This window comes from Vitis vinifera, chromosome 8 (genome assembly GCF_030704535.1).
Source record: "Vitis vinifera cultivar Pinot Noir 40024 chromosome 8, ASM3070453v1".
Taxonomy (NCBI): Eukaryota; Viridiplantae; Streptophyta; class Magnoliopsida; order Vitales; family Vitaceae; genus Vitis; species Vitis vinifera.
The window spans coordinates 386,906-405,656 of record NC_081812.1 but is presented as its reverse complement, the minus strand read 5'-3'; the positions used below and the strand labels follow the sequence as shown (position 1 = coordinate 405,656).

The window sequence follows — 18,751 nt, the reverse complement described above, 5'->3', positions numbered from 1 at the left end:
ATGAGAATTGTACTAACTAAAGTTTGGAATTAAAACTAATAATATAGTTAGAGATAAGAAATTAAAAATAAAGAAAAACTCTCTAAAGGTGGAAGAAAATGAAGGCTAAGAATTCATCTCTCCTTGAATCTAGTTGCCTTATATACCCTTTTCACTATGCTTTCATCATAAGCAAGTGTTACTTGAACTCACTAGCATGCTTTAAGTTGTAGCATGTGGCTCATATTTGAGCGAAAAGACATATGAAGAAAAAGGGGCAAATATTGGAGCAAAGTGGAACGAAGTGACAACATTTGCCATTCAGGCTTGTACCTCTTTTGTTGTGGGACGAATGATAGGTTAGGGGTGTGGGGGGCAACGCCCCTCGCGATATGGTTCAGGGGTATTTTTGGAATTTCATTCATAAGGGTTAGTATAAATACCCTTTTATGTAACCCTAATTTTAACATAGTGAAAATCATCTTCCATGTTCTCGTGGACATAGGCAATTAGCTGAACCATGTTAAATTTGTGTGTTCTTCTTTCTCGTTTTTCTATTATTTTTCACCATAAATCATTGCACGGATCTCAACACTTTATATGTACTTTCATCAATCCTAAGTGAGTAATTGAAAGATTCATTTAGTTGGACTGGTAATGTTTTAGGACGATTAAGCCTCAATCTAATGACCGAATGTTTCTCCCTTGATGTTGCATCATCATTTAATGGATTACATAGGATGATTGAAGTATTGAAAGAGAATTAATCGTTACTGCTTGTTGTATCCCTTTAAGTTAGGACAATTAAGGATATTGAGATTTGGACGCTTGAACATTCTTCCTATATGCAAGGATGATTATAAGCTAGTGGAGTAATTAGATATTGTTGTGAACATCTAGTCCCTTGTTCCCATTTCTTCAATTGTGAAGGAGACGATTGATTGTTTTAATACCTTGGTGATTAATTGTTTTCTAAACAAGTCTAGGTGATCCGGTAACTTCTTAAGACAACTGAACATCTTCATGATTGTTTTCCTATTTACTCTATTCCTTCCTTTGATTTGGGCAATTGTAGCCTAAGTGCTAGCTAAGATGATTACACATTTTTTCTCACTATAATTGATTTTTTTCTTCATGACAACTAATCATTCATGGTTAAGGTTGAATGTTTAGCCTATTTCTTCAATATTTACATTTGAATTTATTTTCCCTCATTTTCCACACTTATGCTTGAGGCTCTATGAACTTTTTTTGTACACGTTTGCTTATTTTATTTCTTGAAACTAAGCTAAACAATAAATAAATAAAAAACACACATTAAATACACGTACAAAAACTAAAATGCTAGAATCAAACACAATGTAATGGGTCATCTTTTAGTATATAAGCTATTAAAAGGCTTTAAGTAATCCTTAAAAAATTCATTTTTTTCATTGCAACCTCCGCTAGCTTGTTGCTAATCTCTTGGCAATAAAAGTGAAAAGAAAAGTACTCAAACTAAAATGAAAGTGAAACAAAAATCCCTTGAGTGAGTTAGAAAAATCATGAGTTAGCTTCAACGCTTAAATCAAAAGGGTTCTCCCCTCAATTGATTATCTAAGTTTTCTTATTAGTTACCCTCACTAAACAATAAAAATCTAGTTTAAGGCTTGCTAGCTCTATCATTGCTAGGTTTTCTACCTAATTTCATGGTCCAAAAAACATTTTAATAGCTACTTTTACTTCCCCTTGTCTATATTTTGTCATTTTCTTTCTTTTTCATTTATTTTTCTTTATTTCTTTGTTTTTTTTTCTTGTTCTTTCTTTGGAACTCTCTCTCCCTCTCTCTTTTTTAGAAAATAGTCAATGAATAAAATTTGTCTTAGCTTATGTAATTGTTTTTGGCCTATGGCTCCTAGACCCACACCTTACAACATCGAGTGATAAAATACACTTTTGGACCTACTACCAAACTTGAAAGAATATATATTAGACTAAACCCACACTACATACTCAAAACTCTTTCTTTTGAACTAGAATCTTGACTCTTGTCTTAAGAAAAGAGATCTTCATACCCAATTTGAGCTTAAGTATCAACTTATTCAACTATTATTTACACTACTTTACACCTCATCATGCTCTTTTCCCAATTCATAGTGTTTAACACTCTTAGATAGAACTAGATCCTATTCCTCATTAAACTTCAAAATCATCCTTCCATGACTCAATAAAGGTCTCTAATAAGCTAACTCGTGTAATTCATAGCAATCGATTATTTATTTCAAAATGTCAATTAACCGTAACTTTGAAATTTAAATCCATCCCAGGTGTGTAACACCATTAAATGCATATTTTAATGTACCAATAAAGCAAACAATTGTTTGATACCACTAATATCACCTTTGCTTATTCAAATTTCAAGATAACTATAAACTTATTAATAGAAATTGAATATATATTAAACTAACCAAAACTTTGAAATTCAAATCTATCTACAAGTTAAAAAGGTTTCACACACAAAGCCTCTACCATATATTAAACAATCATTTGGACCTAACAAATATAAATACTCTATTTTAGAAAGTCATGAATTCAAAAAACCACCTTGAACCTAATTTAGCTAAAGAAAATATTTACATCAATTTACTCAATGATCAAATTAGCCTTATCCAAGTTGGACATTAAATGTAGACTTCAATGCACAAGCAAAGCACCACTAATGACATCTTCATACATTATAGCTTTAGAAGAGTTGTTCACTCATCTAATTTATAGCAATCTATTAAATATTTAGAAAATGTAAACTAACTATAACTTAAAATTTTGAATCCATCCTAGGATTCTATTTGGAAAATGTAGATTAAGTATAACTTGGATATTTAAATCCATCCCACATGTATAACAATAATAAATGCATACTTGAATGCATCAACGAAGTAAACTATCACATAATGTTATTGCTATCCTATCATTCATACTTATTGCAATTTTAGGTGTTATTTCAAGAACATTGAATTATAGAAGTTGAATACCTATTATAACCCATCCAACATGCTAAAAAGGTTTCACATACAAAACCTTCATTATACATTAAACCACCGTATCAACCTAAAAAGTATGAATACTCTATCTTATAAAGTCAGAAGTTTAAAAAAAAAGAAGCTTGAAGCTCATTTAGTGAAAAAAAATATTTACTTTAGTTAAATTGTCTTATTTATAGCAATCGAGTACTTATTTGGAAAATATAAATTAATCATGACTTTGAAATTTGAATCCACACCATGTGCCCATTTCAAAAATGTAAATTGAGGATAACTTTGAAATTTGAAACCATTGCATGTGTGTGACATTGATAAATGCATATTTTAATGTAGGAACAAGTAAACTATCATCTCATACTAATAGGATTTTAAGATAATTGTTAACTTATTAGTAATAATTTGAATACCTAAATTAAATACAACTTTGTAGAGAAAAAAATAATAATATCATCAAGGTTTGAAATAAAAAAAGAAAAAAAAAAACCTCAAAGAACAAGATTTTCCGATTTTCGCTTTTGTGAAATAGAACATAGCGAAGGTTCATACTGCTTATTGTGGTAAACTACAAGCTCCCTTCTCACTCTCCCTCCCACTCAAAAGGAGTCAGAATCACTCTTGTTCCCAGTTTTCCATTGTTTTCTCTTCTCTCTAAGAGAAATAGCCCTCACCCTAGGCCTCACTCCAAAATCCCAATTTCTCCACATTTTTTCATCCAAACCATCCACAAATTTGTTCAATCCTCCGCAATTTTGAAGCAAAATTGCAATGGAGGGGCGGAGGATATCGGCAATCCCTCGCCCGTGCGCCGGCCGGCGAGTTTCGGCCTCGAAGAAGCGGCCACGTGTCGACGGGTTTCTCAACAGCGTCAAGAAGCTTCAGAGGCGCGAGATTTCGTCGAGGCGAGACCGGGGTTTTAGTATCAGCAATGCCCAAGAACGATTTCGCAACATGCGGTTGAGGGTTCGTTTTTTTTTTTTTTTTTGCTAACCCTAGATCGCCCATTTTGCGGTAAAATTGTGAATGTGATAGTCGAAGTTCTGTGATTTTTCTTGGTTTTGATGCATACTTGTGATTTAGCTTATGATGGTGTGAATCATGAATTTCATTCAAGTAAATGGGGAATAATAGGGGAATGGTTGGAATGATGAAAAGGAGGAGGAAATTGAGGCTGATGTTGTTTATCCTGATGGACAATCTACTTTGATTTGAAGTTGGATAATACTTTTTAAGGCAAAGTAGTTCTGGGCATGATGGGAGGATGTGGGCTAATGGATTGAATGCTGCTGATTCGGATATGCCTTATAAAGTAGGTAATTTGCCGGACCAGGCCCCTGTGGGCTTTGAGTAGATAAAATGTTGCCCATTTAGGATTTCCCACAGAAACTAGATAATCAACTTACCCAGCTGAACACTAGTTGTATGACACGAGTGTTATTTCATCTCAAGGGGAGATTCATTCTATAGACAAGCTAAGTGTGTTTTCAAAGCTTGAGGGCCCATCCTGAGCTACTTCCATCAATTGCTTGCTAAGATATGCATGCAGGAAAACCATCTATTTGAAAACTTCAGAATTAGACTGCTCCATATATCTAGTGGCATGTTCAGGCACAGTCTAGCACCTCGAGGTTTAGGCCCCGGTGAAGAGTTTGATGGGCTTGGCTATGGAAGGTTTCTTGGTTATCACTATACATATATATTTGTTTTTTTATAACTGAGGAACCTTCCATGGCCATCCTTGGGTTGTTGACCGCCCTACAACAATCAACACCGAGAAAATTTAAGGTATCATCAGTGGTAAGAGTTGAACCCAAGACCATGTATATATATATATATATATATATATATATATATATAGTGGCATGTGGGAATGAAATTATTATCCAGTATACTTTTGGTTTTGGCATGCCCTGCTCTGTTTACTCATGCAAATCATGCTTGCAATAATGTGATGATTTTATGTATTTATGTTCTTCTATTTTTGCTTCAGGAGGAATATGATACCCATGATCCCAAGGGACCTTATTCGCCGGTACTACCTTTTAAGAGAACAAAAGTTATTGAGATAGTGGCTGCCCGTGACATTGTCTTTGCTCTTGCACATTCTGGTGTTTGTGCAGCTTTTAGCAGAGGTAGTAGTGCACACAGTTACCCTTACAATAAAGGAATATGAAGCATCATTAACAGTTTCTTTTGGGTTATATTTGAAATTCTTTTCCTATTTTTAGATAATGCTGGTATTACACAGTCTTTGCTGGCTATTCTTAATGCAGAGACAAATGAAAGGATATGTTTCCTGAATGTGAGTCCAGATGAAGTCATTAGAAGCTTGTTTTATAATAAGAACAATGATTCGCTAATCACTGTTTCAGTTTATGCGTCAGACAGCTTTAGCTCTTTGAAATGCAGATCCACAAGGATTGAGTGCGTGGAACTCCTCTTATTTACATTTCTTTTATTTATTTTTAATCATTTTAACTTCAATATCTTCAATTTATTTAAATTTCTCTCCAAATTGAATTTTTTTTCCTTTTAATGGTTAGATACATAAGGAGGGGCAAGCCTGAAGAAGGTTTTGCTCTCTTTGAATCTGAATCCTTGAAGTGGCCTGGCTTTGTAGAATTTGATGATGTTAATGGAAAGGTGCTAACTTACTCTGCACAAGATAGGTATATCTTTAATTGCTTGTATTGCTATACTCATGGTCACCAAATGCATATTTTAATTGTTAATCCTAACATTGTTTTTTTTTTTGTTAGCATATACAAAGTGTTTGACCTGAAAAACTATGTTATGTTGTACTCTATATCTGATGAAAATGTGCAAGAAATAAAGATAAGGTGAGCACTCTCTCTCTCTCTCAACACTTTCTTACTGTGTTTTTTGCATTCATAATACATGAATATTGTAACTCTTTTGGACCTCCCATCTCTTGTGCCTTTTTTTTCTGTAATATGATACAATTCAATAAATAACATTCAATCTTTAATTTGTCCTAAGCTTCTGTATAATGGTATAACCTCGTATGCTTTCTGATTCTTGTTTATTCTCTTCAGAATTCGGAGTCAAGCCTTTTTCTATTATAAAGTTACATGCTGGTATAAAGTTACATGCTGCCTGTATGGATGTTCTTTACTTCTTTCTAGATGATCATGCTAAACATGCTTGAATCTAGATGATTATGCCTCCTAGGAGGAATTAGCCCTTCTTCCAACCATTCAATATTTTTGAGATGGTCTCTACCAGTGGGTGTCCTAGGATCTTTGCCGAGGGGCTAAACATGAGTAAGGGGTTAGTCACTATATCTACATCCATATAGGCAGCCATTCTCTATATGTGGTTAGGATTGATGTTGATGTTGGCTAAGGTGTTTAATCTACACTGGTCTTAATGCTAGACTCTACTCCGAAAAGCTTGAGAATAGGCCTAAGGTTGTCAATGAATACTTCCTTTGTTGGAAGGGGAAAAAATGGAGCTATCAGCAAGATGAAAGTGGGATAATCTTATCATATTGCTCCCCTACTTGATAAGTTTTCACTAGACCAAAGTTTGAGAAAATAAAGGCTAATCTTTATAGAAAAAACGACCAAGAGAGGGGGTGAATTGGGTTTTAAAAAATCTTTTTTCAAATACAACAAATTCAAGCAAAGGAAGCATAAATATAAAGAGATAAGATTAGAGGAAGCAAAATCAGATTTTATAGTGGTCCGGCGCCCCTTGCCTACGTCCACTCTCCTCAAGCTCTTAACCGAGTGAGGGTTCCACTATACTTGAAGCTTCAACCAAACTTCTAACATCTTTACACTTAGATTCCAGTTTCAATGGGCTTTTACACAATCTCTTCAAGTCTCTACTCACTTGAAGGTTCTAACACTCAAATAACAAGTTTGAATCTCTCAACCTAGCTCAACAAGGGCTCAAATACATCTTAAATGCTAGGAAAAATCACAAAGGTACACTAAGGAATATGCAAATGGAGATTTAATGCACCAAGGAAAGAATGAGAGTTTTTGAGGCAAGAACAAGTAGGTGTGTCCCTTTATCCAGCTCCACCACCTAGACCCAAAATACCCTTATTGGAAAGGGTGTAATCCAAGAAACTCTAGTCAATATAATCGTGAGCCTTCTTCAAATCCAGCTTAACATTGAGTACTAAAGACTACCTCCTTCAATTTCTATCTTTTGATCTATGATTTAAAGTATAAACATGCTTATTTATAGCAATTTTTTTCACAATTTCACATTTAGGGTGATGTATCCTTTGACACAATCAAGGTTGATAGTATGGCCAAGATGAAAGTCTCCACCTTACAACCATTGCTGGGAACACTATGCCTTCTTATGTTGTCTCTCTTTGTTCTTATATCTTCCTTTGCCGCGCAACCCTTCCCCTCACAAGAAAAGAGAAAAAAGAAAAACCTAAAGTTCCTTGTTGAGATATATCCATAACCTTGCACAATCTCTTCCCTATGGATTAGCAAGATTAGGAAGTTCTTGGTGAAATCTTTCCACTCTTCCTTGGAGTCAGACGAAGGTTTTTCTTTCCCCTCTAAGCTACTGTGGGGCTCTTTGACGCCTTTAAAAGTGGGTTTTTTTGCTTGGGAGGTGGTTTGGGAAATGTTCCTGACCTTAGATCAACTTAAGAGAAGAGGATGAATGTTAGCTAACCATTGTTGTTTATGTATGAATTCAGAAGAATCAGCTACTCACTTGCTAATTCATTGTGGAAAGGCAAAGAGTTTTTGGCATTTGCTATTTTCTATCTTTGGTTGTTCTTTGGTCCACCCTTTCTCTGTCAATATTTGCTAAAGGGATGGCATGGGAGTTTTGTTAGCAAAAGTAGAAAAAAGATTTGGAGGACAACCCCTCTTTGCTTGTTTTGGATTCTTTGGCAAGAGAAGAATCAAAGATACTTTGATGGAATTCAACCTTTAGATCAAGCTGTTAAGGACTTTGTTATTTGTCCCTTTTTCCACTAGACTCACCTACTTATTCAAGGGGGTCCTGGCTTCTTGTTAGATTTTATTGACTGGTTGCATGTTAGTTAGTAGGAGGGTGTGTTGTATCCTCTTTTGAAGTGTTTTCGTGTTTTTGGATCCCTTTGTATACCTTCGGCCATGTACTTGGGGTGCACCCCCCACAGTTCATTTGATGTCTTTAGTATATTCTTGGTTGCCTAAAAAAAAAAAATAGAGAAGCAGTAAACTAAAGCAATATACTTTTCTTAGGTGCTTATGTCCTTTTTCTGTGTACCAGTGTAAGTAGAAGGACTAGTTGTTTGAACTGCTAATGTTTGGTGGAGCTCTTAGCTATTGTTTTGGATGGCAATATGGTATATTATACAATGATCTTGATTAGGCACTTGGGTAGATGTCCTTCTGGTAATGTGTTGCCATATTTTTGTGCTTCATTATGTGTAGGGTGTCTGCTGTTCTTCATGGATGACTTGTGTTCATCTTACACCACTATATTTTCTTTACTTGTGACAGTCCCGGCATTATGTTATTGATTTTCAATAGAGCTACAAGTCATGTTCCTCTTAAGATTTTATCAATAGAAGATGGCACAGTTCTCAAAGACTTCAACCATCTACTTCATCGAAATAAGAAAGTGGACTTCATAGAACAATTCAACGAAAAGCTTCTTGTCAAGCAAGAGAATGAGAATCTTCAGATTCTTGATGTAAGCTTATCTTTATTATTTTTGGTGTCTCTCTTGCTGCTGTATTTGTTTCTAGGCATCTGAATGCAACTACCACTGTCTGTAGGTTCGGAATACTGAACTGAAAGAAGTTAACAGAACTGAGTTCATGACTCCCTCTGCATTTATCTTTCTGTATGAGAATCAGTTGTTTCTAACATTTAGAAACAGAACTGTTGCTGTATGGAACTTCCGAGGGGAGCTTGTAACGTCATTTGAGGATCACCTGTTATGGCATCCAGACTGCAACACAAATAACATCTATATAACGAGTGATCAAGATCTTATTATTTCTTACTGCAAGGCTGATTCTAGTGATCACTGGACGGAAGGAAATGGTAATTTCTTAAACTTTTAGCAACATTATATTATCCTAGAGGCCCAAACATCTAACTGCTAGACTTGGCATGGATCAATCTACCCAACTGGAATTCAACATGATCATAATTGGGTTTTGCAGGAAACTAGATATCCTCTATCTAATTGTAAATAATATTTTTGAGCTTCAAAGCAACCTCACCCTATGTAACATAACCTGTCTTCAAGAAACCATTGCCTCTTGTTTTAAAGGACAATTAGACATTTGCAAAGCAGAATGCTAAGTGTACATAATGAGTGTACTTGGATGCACTAAATAAACTCTCTTTTCTGTGGATAAACTTGAACCAATCTGGCAGCAGTATATACTTAAAACTAGAGCCAAAAAACATCCATTTTGGGCTGATCAATAAATGTGCAACTAATTTTTGTGACCCTAGAAACATGCCAACCTACAAGAGTCTCTCTTACTATAAAGACATCATTCATGTTATGCTAACAAAGAGACCATCAAGTACCACAAACCTTGCTCCAACACAATGCAAGAGAATTTGATCAACTATTTCTTCTTGTTCTTTCCAAAGAAAGTATCTATTCACCAAAGACCAGCTTCGCTTTCACAACTAATTCAAATCAAGATCTTTCCCCATCTTGCTTTCCAAGCAAGAAACCTCACCTTCATTGGAGCCTTAGAATTCAAAAGAACTCCCATTGATGACTCTTTCCTTTTTGACATAAAAAAGAAGTAGAAGGATTTAACTAAAAATTCATCCTCGCCATCTTATCCTTATCATCCCAGTTCACCAACTTTTCTTACAACCTTAATAGAAATGCGTCTAGCCTTTCCTTCTCTCAATCATTCAATTGTCTTAAAAAGAAAGGTTCCAATGGCTTTGCTTAATTGTTCTTAGACACCTGCCACCTAAACATCCATTGACAAAGTTATGGCATACATTAGGAAAAGACAAGTTCAAGAAGAATCATCACACCATTTGTCTTTTTAGAACTTCACCCTCCTTCCAACTCTTACAACAAAGGAAGCTTACTATTGGTAACATCCCAACCTCTTGTAACTTATAAATAAATAAATAAATATATAAAAAAAATAAAAAATAAAAAATCCCTAACTCTTGTAAGCCTTCTGCAACCCTGCCTCAAAACCATCCCTAACTTCCTAAGAACACTAAAGCCTTCTTTTTCGCCAAACTTCCTAAAAATAATCTACTTCCAAAGGGACTCATTTTCTGAAGCATATCTCTAACTCCACTTACCAAGAAGGGCCTTATCAAGAATAGAAAGATCTTTGATACCAAACCCTCCTTTCTGTTATTCCCATGCATGTGATTGACCATTTCACCAAGTGCAATTTTTTCTCTAAAGTTCCCCCTCCCTACAAAAGGTGTCTTTAAATCTTCTCAATCCTCCCCCTCCCTCTAATAAGCAAGCTTGACAAAAGTCTTTTGATCAAAAGTAAGCCCCCCCATCCTTTGATAAGTATTGTCTTCTTAAAATAGTCATCCTTCTATGAACTTTCTCTTCCACCATATGCTAAACAAATTGTGAACTATGAGGAGCACTTTGGGAGAGGTCCAAGTAAATGGTGGGGAGCTCTGCCCTCCCCATACTCCAGCATGGAAACCAACTCCTCCACATTTGCTACTCACCTAACTAGAAATAACTCACTCTTCTCCGAATTGATCTTCAACCCAAAGTTGATTTCAAACCACATGAAACTCCAACTTAGATATATCAATTAATCTTGCCTAGCTTCACATAAAATGAGGATATTCTCAACTAAAAAAATCAGACTCTTCCATCGCTTTGTCACCCTTTCCTCCCACCTTAAAGAATGAAATGAAACCTCCCTTCCTAACCTTCTTCAACAAACAACCAAGAGCTTTCATCACTAAAACTGATAAGAGAAAAGGGGATTTGTTTGTCTCAAGCCCCTAGAGCTCTAAAAAAACCCAATGAGTGTTTCATTCACTAGCACCAAAAATCTTGCTATAGATGCGAACTATGCAATACTTAATCTATCAAATCCATTTTTGCCCAAAACCCAATTTTATCAAGGATTGCTCACAAATATTCCCAATTGACCTGACCACAAACCTTTTCTATGTTAAGCTTGCATAAAATACCATTAAAAGCATTTTTAAACTTTGAATCGGTGACTTCATTAAGCATCACATCTAACAACTGCCTCCTTTCCAATGAAGATATTCTGAGAATTAGAGATCACTTTGCGCATCACTTTCAACCTGTTTGCCAACACCTTAGCTAACAGCCAGTACAGGCCACCCCGCCAAACTTCTAGGCCTGAAATCTTTCAAGACCACGGCTCATTCCTTGGAATAAATATGACATCCTTTCCACAAGATCCCAAATATTTTTATTTTTTTTTAAAAAGGCTGGTAAATAGAGTAAAGCTTTTCTTGTTTTATAATGCAAAAGTGCTGAGGAAAGAGGTCCTTATGGAAAGGAGCTTCAGAAAGGTATTAAGGTGGGATGATTTTTCAATGTTTAATCTGTTTATGGTGGGAACAGTCAAATAATGATGTCTGAAAGTTTTCAGAATTGTGGAAGTACAGGTTCCACAGTACAGAATTGTCAGGAATGGACATAAGGAGGTTAGGTGGAATGTGAGGTTCATCAGAAATTTTCATGACTGTAAAGTGAGGTGGTTGATTTGTTCATGGGGCATATATGTAGGGTAGTGGTGGATAGAGTTGATCTAATGCTATAGTTTAGACTCAAGAAACCAACCAGCGAAGGAAAATTTGCCGTTAGCTCTTTTTTCAAAGGGAATAGTGTGTTTCCACACTCACATGAAAAAACCCATAAAATAGGAACCTAGACTTATAAAATCCAAACTTCAAACAGATGTCTATGGATAATTAGCATTTTATGCACTTTTTGGTCAAAGTACAACCTTTGACCATTCAAGTACTAATTTTTAATAATATAGGTACCACCTTTTACCAACCTTGGTATTACCTTTGACCGGTAAGTGCATGAAACTTAAATTATTTTTAGAAGGTTTCTATTTTGTGATTATTTTTACATTTGGGAAGTATGCAGCAAAGAGGAAGACTGTAGGAATTTCAGGATCCAAGTTCTATAGCAAAGTTAAAGCAGGTGGTGCTTACATTTTGAACACTGCTGGTAATGTAATTGTTAGGATGCCCATACGAAGGTTGAAGGAGCAGACTGAGAGGCAAAATTGCATAATATATTTACTTCTGTTTTTAGCATTTGGATCTAAGCTTGTATCTTGGTGATAATTTCTTACTACCAAGTTAAATTTTTGTTTATGACATAGATTTTTCGTTAGATACTTGGATTTCTGGTTGTTGAAACCAATGGAACTGGTCTAGCTGGTGATGAATTAGATTATCAAAACAATATTTGATAGCCTAGGTCCTTGCCGAGTTCTCATTTTTCTACTTCGCATTACTTTTTCCTGTTTCTTTTTAGCTTGCCTCTTTTCTAGGGTTCGCAGTATATTTCCTGTTGGGTTGTAGACCTTGTGATCCCTTTGGCACCTTTTTTTACCAGTTTCCTTTTTCCTATCAAAAGGAGAGCTATGTAAGGGTGATATTCAGAACTGTTCCAACTTCCACAGTATCAAGTTTATGAGTTACAACATTGGGAGAAAATGATTTAGCAAAGAGACAGAAACCATGGGCATCAAAATGACATTTTGTTTTTTTATGAAATGAAAAACCAATCGTGGGACTTATTATCTAACACTGTCGATGGAAAGGCTTTGATAGGAAAAGAAAGGTGTCCATTTGGCATTTGTTGACCTGGAAGCAGCTCATGGTATGAACTCTTGTAGTATGCTTACATTAAAGGACTGGATACACTAGATAAGATTAGTTATAAACAATATTTTCTTTTTTAATGTTGTTTCATGTAGAAACCTGGGAGTCCCACAATTGGCTTAGAAAAGGGCCAGACCCTTTCCTTGGCTTGACATTGTTGTGGACATTATGATATTGCATTGCTCATGCAAAAGCTTGATGCTTTGAGTTGTTCCACCTGCTAGTTTTCCCAAATGAAAAACATGATGGCTGTTCTAACCCCTTTCTGAGTATATCGCTCCTATACCTGCCAGGGGATGAGATTTGATTTGGTTCAAGTTTCAAATTATTCCTCGGCCAGCTTCTATTGAGGATTGAAAAGAAGATATTATTAGTGGATGACTGAATAAACTATTCTCTCACTCTTTCATTGTTGATGCAGCTGGTTCTATCAATATCAGTAATATTTTGACAGGGAAATGCCTGGCTAAAATAAATGCTAGCGATGGCCGCCCCAAGGTCGAGGAGCGAAAGAGGAGGAGAACTGGCAGCTCCTGCATGATTAGAAGCACAGTTGCAGAGGCTTTGGAAGACATAACTGCTCTTTTCTATGACGAAGAACGCAATGAAATCTATACAGGTAACAAGAACGGCCTGGTTCATGTATGGTCCAACTGATGCCCTGTTTGCTTGAATTTTGCTCCTGATGATACACGCTGCTGCTGGAGGGTGGCCATTCCCACCAGGCTGCCTTACCATAAAAGCACTAACTTGGGCAGAGTGTATCATGAAATGATCCAAAAGTACTTCTCTCTCTATCTGTGTTAGATTTGTCATTCAACCTTCTGTTGATGTTCATTTTGGCTCATTTAGGCTGCCTGAATGAGAGATAAGAGCTAATGTACCAGTAGATATATCAAAGCATCTGTAGGAATTTGATTACCGATCATTGGATGTACAATAGTTTGAATTTTTCTTTTTGTTTCTAATTTGTTATTGTGCTACCATTGTGTAATTGAATGGGCAGATGATGTTGAATTTATTTGGGAAGTAGAGAAGCTTTCATATATCATCAATTGAAAGAACTTGAGTGTACCCTACAAAAAATGAAGGGTATATGGGTGGTGGTTCCACTGATATGTAATTCTCCTAGACATCATGGAAATCCACTTTTCGTTTTGTGGTGGATTGGGAGCACATATCCAAAAGCTTTTTCAAATATTTGATATTTTTTGTTAGTTTGGTATATATTGTCAGCTTTTAATTCAATTGATAGCCTAAGATGGTAATTTTTGTTAATTAGAGGTCTCCAGTCTCTTTTGAAGAAATAGGATGATCAGGAAACTCATGGAAGTGAATCTGTTTTGAGATTTTAAAGTTTTTATAAGACCTGTATTGGATTTTTTTTTAAGTTCAATAAAAAAACCTTTTACCTTCTTGATGATTCTGTTAAAAGTACTTAATATACTAGTCCAGAAAATATTACTTTAAAGAAGGTAAGTTATTTTAATTTATGACTCATCATTGTTATGTTAAAGTGTTCAATATAGGAACTGCCTTGGTGTTTGAGGTTTATGTTGAGCATAACACATTAAAGCTTCAGTGTGGTGGATAAGAGGCTGGATGGGTGTTTTTGAAACCATGAATATTAACATGTTGGAAGCAAACAATGTCTAGATGGAGTAGGATGGGGACCAACAATATTTACACACACGTTATTAAGTGATGTCAGTGATGAGAGATGGTAGATATGGATGGGTTGTCTCCTTATTTGTTAATTTAATAGTTGCAAAGTAGTCACACCTATAAGCATTCTTTTCACAGCTTGCTGATACCACTGTTGAGGGTTTTGTTTTACACTCATCACTCCTTTGCTTTGAAGGGTTTGAGAATCTGAAATGAGCACAGCAAACTTGCATCTACACTCATCAGTGCCCCTGCATTGTTGAATTCTCCACAGTAGTTTGGAGCTGAGAATATTGTTACCAGCTGCCTCTCTGCAAAGAATTCGTATCCATCTTCCACAACCTGTCATTGTTTCGACTCAATAAGAAGATCTGCCAAGTTGTGCTTCTACTTTTAATGAAAGTATTTTCTCTGTAAATGGTTTTTCAAGAGAATCACATATCCAATGCTTCCTTGGAAACCACTTCAGGTGATTTTTTTAAATTTTAAAAATATTTAAATATTAAATTATTTTTAAAAAACAGTTTTTTATGTTAAAAAATAGTTTCACGGTCAAATAGACTATTAATGGACTTAGACTAAAAAAAAAAAAAAAAAAAGAGACCTGATGGGCTCGACATATGAGATCAAGATCATGCTTCTTCAAGAATTCGGCCACCTTATCAGCTCCAAAAGTATAGGAAACACCCCTATCATTCTCCCCCCATCCCTTGATATCTCTGTCAGGATCAGCCCACAGCAGATCACACAAGAGGCCTTGGTCCGGCACATCCACCGGCCTCTCTATGGCCCTTATCTGATCCAAGCTCTCTATCTCCGGCGACAGCCCACCATGCATGCACAATATTTTGTTCTCGATGATAGCGGCGACCGGTAAACAGTTGAAGCAGTCGGTGAAAATCTTCCACAGGCGGACACTGAAGCGGCGCTTGCACTCGTCGTAGAAGCCGTAGATTCTATTGATGGAAGCACATTCATGGTTTCCTCGGAGGAGAAAGAAGTTATCAGGGTACTTGATCTTGTAGCAGAGGAGAAGGGATATTGTCTCTATACTTTGTTTTCCTCTATCCACGTAGTCTCCCAGGAGTAGGTAGTTGGAGTCAGGGGGAAAACCCCCATATTCGAATAACCGGAGGAGGTCTGAGTACTGTCCATGTATGTCTCCTGCAAAAAGTAAAACTGATGTTGGCGTTCGGGTGCAATAATGTCGGGGATGGATCATTTTCTAAAAAGTTCAAAACAAGCTTGTTCGATTTTCAGATTTTCAATTAGTTTTTATACTTCTCCATAGCATAACACATCCATTCCAATCACACCTAATAATTTTATTTTCTTACCTTTAATTATATGTTTTACTCATATATTAGTTTATCGGTTATCACAATTATATCGTTAATTGAATTTTATGGATATATAAAAAAATGTCAATAAAAAATTTAACAAAAAAAAGTTATTATTTTTAAATAATATATGTAAAATATAATTTATAATTTTCAAAGAACTTGAAAATACATAACAAATTTATCTAATTTACACATATTTAAATATACAAAAGATACGATAATATATGTATAATTTTTAAAATATTTATAATTTTAAAAGACTTATTAAATAAATTATGATCATGTTTTTTTTATATTTTTTTATTCAATTATATCAAATTTGGATATAAGATAATTTAAATTAAATTATTTATTAAGGTTTTATTTGAATATTTTGTGTTTGATAAGAATGTATTAAAAATATATTCATCTTCAAAATTCTTTTTTCATTAAAGTGAAAGATGAAAAGTTAAGTACTTAGCAATTATAAGACATAAAATTAGTCCAAGTGGTCTTTGGAGGAGCTTTGAGTTGATTACCCAAAAAAAAAAAATGGCCATTTATTTTTACCAAAATATTTATCCTAACTCAAAAAGTATTAAAGAAAAGAAGAAAAATGTTAAAAAAGAAAACAAAATACAAATTGTTTTATATATATATTTAGATATCATGAAAAAAATTAAGGGAAAAAAAATACATTCTTTCATCATTCATATTTCCATTTTTCTCAACTTTTTCATAAATAATCCAATAAAAAAAATTCTCACCATTTTCTTTCTCTCTATTCAAGAACCAAACATAGGATGGGATGGGATGGGATAATTATAAGTTGTGAGGCTTGAATCCCAATGATATTAAAGATAGGAAGAATATCACAAGGTGTTAAAAGAGGACAAAGATAATAAATAAATTGATGGGTTTGAGGGAAAATTACCACAAACATTAATGGGAGCTTCTAATTCCAAGAGATTGGGCTGGCTGAGGAAGACATCCTTGGCAGTAATACAAAGTTGGCGGATCTCAGACTCGCTCATCTGTATTCTTTTTCCTCTACATTTTCTTGCTTCCAATAGCCTCTCTATCAAACCATCCAACCCTTCCATTCCCACTACTAATTTCTTCTTCTTCTTCTTTTTCCTTTTTCTTAACTTAATTTTATCTCTTCACCATCTGTAGTATTATTGCCAAACAACCAAAGGCTTAGAAGAATAACTTGGAAAAGAAAATCCAATTTTCTGTTTGGTTTCAAAGAAAAGAAAGAGAAAAAAAAAGTTGTGGGTTTGCATGACAAAGGAGGCACAAAAGAATTGATGGAAAGGAAGATATATTTGGGAAGTGATTGGGATAAATGAGGACCACTGTTTTGTTTTTCTTTTTTCCTATTTAGTTGGTAAATCCAATGGATGGTATATTGGGGTCTGTTAGAGACTTGTTCGTGCCCTAGCTATCAGAACACACAACAAGGGCATGTCTGGTGGCATCTTGTACCCACATAGCCTTACAGCATGTTAGGGATAGGATGCCTAAACTCAAGGTGTTGTGGGTTTGAAAATGCCTTTTATTAGCCCAATTTTTGCTTTAAGATTAATTTTAATGATTAAAAATAAAGGAATTTAATTTAATTATGTTTTTAAACTTTTTTATTTGAATTCAGTTTTTAAAGAATTTTAATCCTTCAAGGAAGCTGGATTAGAGCATGTCATAGATTTTTTCATTGAGGATAAAGACAAAATTTAGGTTATCTTCATGTAAGATTGGGGCCACTAAGTTATGGCTGCATTTTATCATTTTAAAGTGAAAGTTTACATCTTGTTGTGAAACCACCAAGGGGGATGAATGTGAATAGATATATAGTCCTTTTTAATATAACCCCACTTTTTATTTTTATATCTCTCTTTAGAAATTTAGCAATTATAAGAGAAATTTAATCACATACTTATATGAGGAAAATCACTTATAAAATTTTCCAAAACTTTGTGAAGATCAAAAGTAATTCATAAGCTCAAATCTATCATGTTGAAGAAAAATCATACAAAATTACCCGATGAAAGCTATTCATAAGATTTACATTCTAAAACCTATATTAGATCTCATCTTCGTGATGCAGCACCATGCATGCTCCCTTAATGGACTCTTCAACACCTTGAACTTAAACTTAAATTTGTAAATTAAGAGTGTTCTTGTATCCTACATCTTTTATAACCTATAAGAGTGTGCTCTAGTGTTAAGAATTACTTAAAAGGGATATTGTTAAATGACCCTTGGAGTATAATAAGTTTAAGGCTTTGATTTGAAAGCCTTGTTTGATAATGAAACCCTCAAGTTTGATTAAAACTAAAAGAAAAGTAGACATAAGCAAAGTTGTCAAACCACTATAAACCTCTTTCCATCCCTCTCGCTCTCTTTCTCCCTTACTTATTTGCAATTTATATTATGGTTATTATTTAAAAATCATTTAATTTGACCAGCACCTGGTTCAACCCCCTCCTTTACTTTATCTTATTCTTTCTCTCTTATTTAAATTATTGTTATTATTTAAAAATAATTTAACTTGACCAACACCTAGTTCAAACCCCTCCTCCTTCTTGGGTGTTTACTTTAGGTTCAATTTTCCAGAAGATTGTGACTTCCAAAGATACCCATTGGTGGGATTCGGTTGAGGCAACCTTTGAAAGATTGAAGTAGGCTCAGTGGCATAGTAGTAGCAGAGGTGTAAGACTGGGTAAAGCATGGTGCTGCAAGTGCATGCAGTAGGCTAGCACACGTTGCATTGCTTGTGGGCACAACATGCGACAATGGTAGCATATGGCGGCCTGCTCAGGTAGCCGACATAGTTGCAGATTTTGACACTTCCATCATTTTCCTCAGTTGTTAGAGGCTTAAGATGAATTTTCCAAGTGGCGGAGTTTTTTTTTTTTTTTTT

At 34.9% G+C, this 18,751-nt stretch overlaps 2 protein-coding genes across 2 annotated transcripts; one reads left to right on the top strand and one right to left on the bottom strand.

Annotated features, from left to right (window-relative positions):
- The first annotated feature begins 3,349 nt into the window (after positions 1–3,349).
- Positions 3,350–13,887, top strand: LOC100257044 (uncharacterized). The gene is made up of 8 exons (XM_002266800.5): positions 3,350–3,959; positions 4,987–5,128; positions 5,270–5,420; positions 5,540–5,665; positions 5,756–5,836; positions 8,486–8,678; positions 8,764–9,034; positions 13,263–13,887. Exons 1-8 carry the CDS (start codon positions 3,765–3,767, stop codon positions 13,496–13,498), a joined length of 1,395 nt encoding a protein of 464 aa, XP_002266836.1. The 5' UTR covers positions 3,350–3,764; the 3' UTR covers positions 13,499–13,887.
- Positions 13,888–14,419: 532 nt separating this feature from the next.
- Positions 14,420–17,277, bottom strand: LOC100263930 (serine/threonine-protein phosphatase PP1). Its single transcript, XM_002264770.4, has 3 exons — positions 16,763–17,277; positions 15,111–15,670; positions 14,420–14,848 (listed from the first exon to the last, which is right to left on the bottom strand). The coding sequence occupies exons 1-3, from the start codon at positions 16,929–16,931 to the stop codon at positions 14,684–14,686; spliced, it is 894 nt and encodes a 297-aa protein (XP_002264806.1). The 5' UTR covers positions 16,932–17,277; the 3' UTR covers positions 14,420–14,683.
- Positions 17,278–18,751: the final 1,474 nt, after the last annotated feature.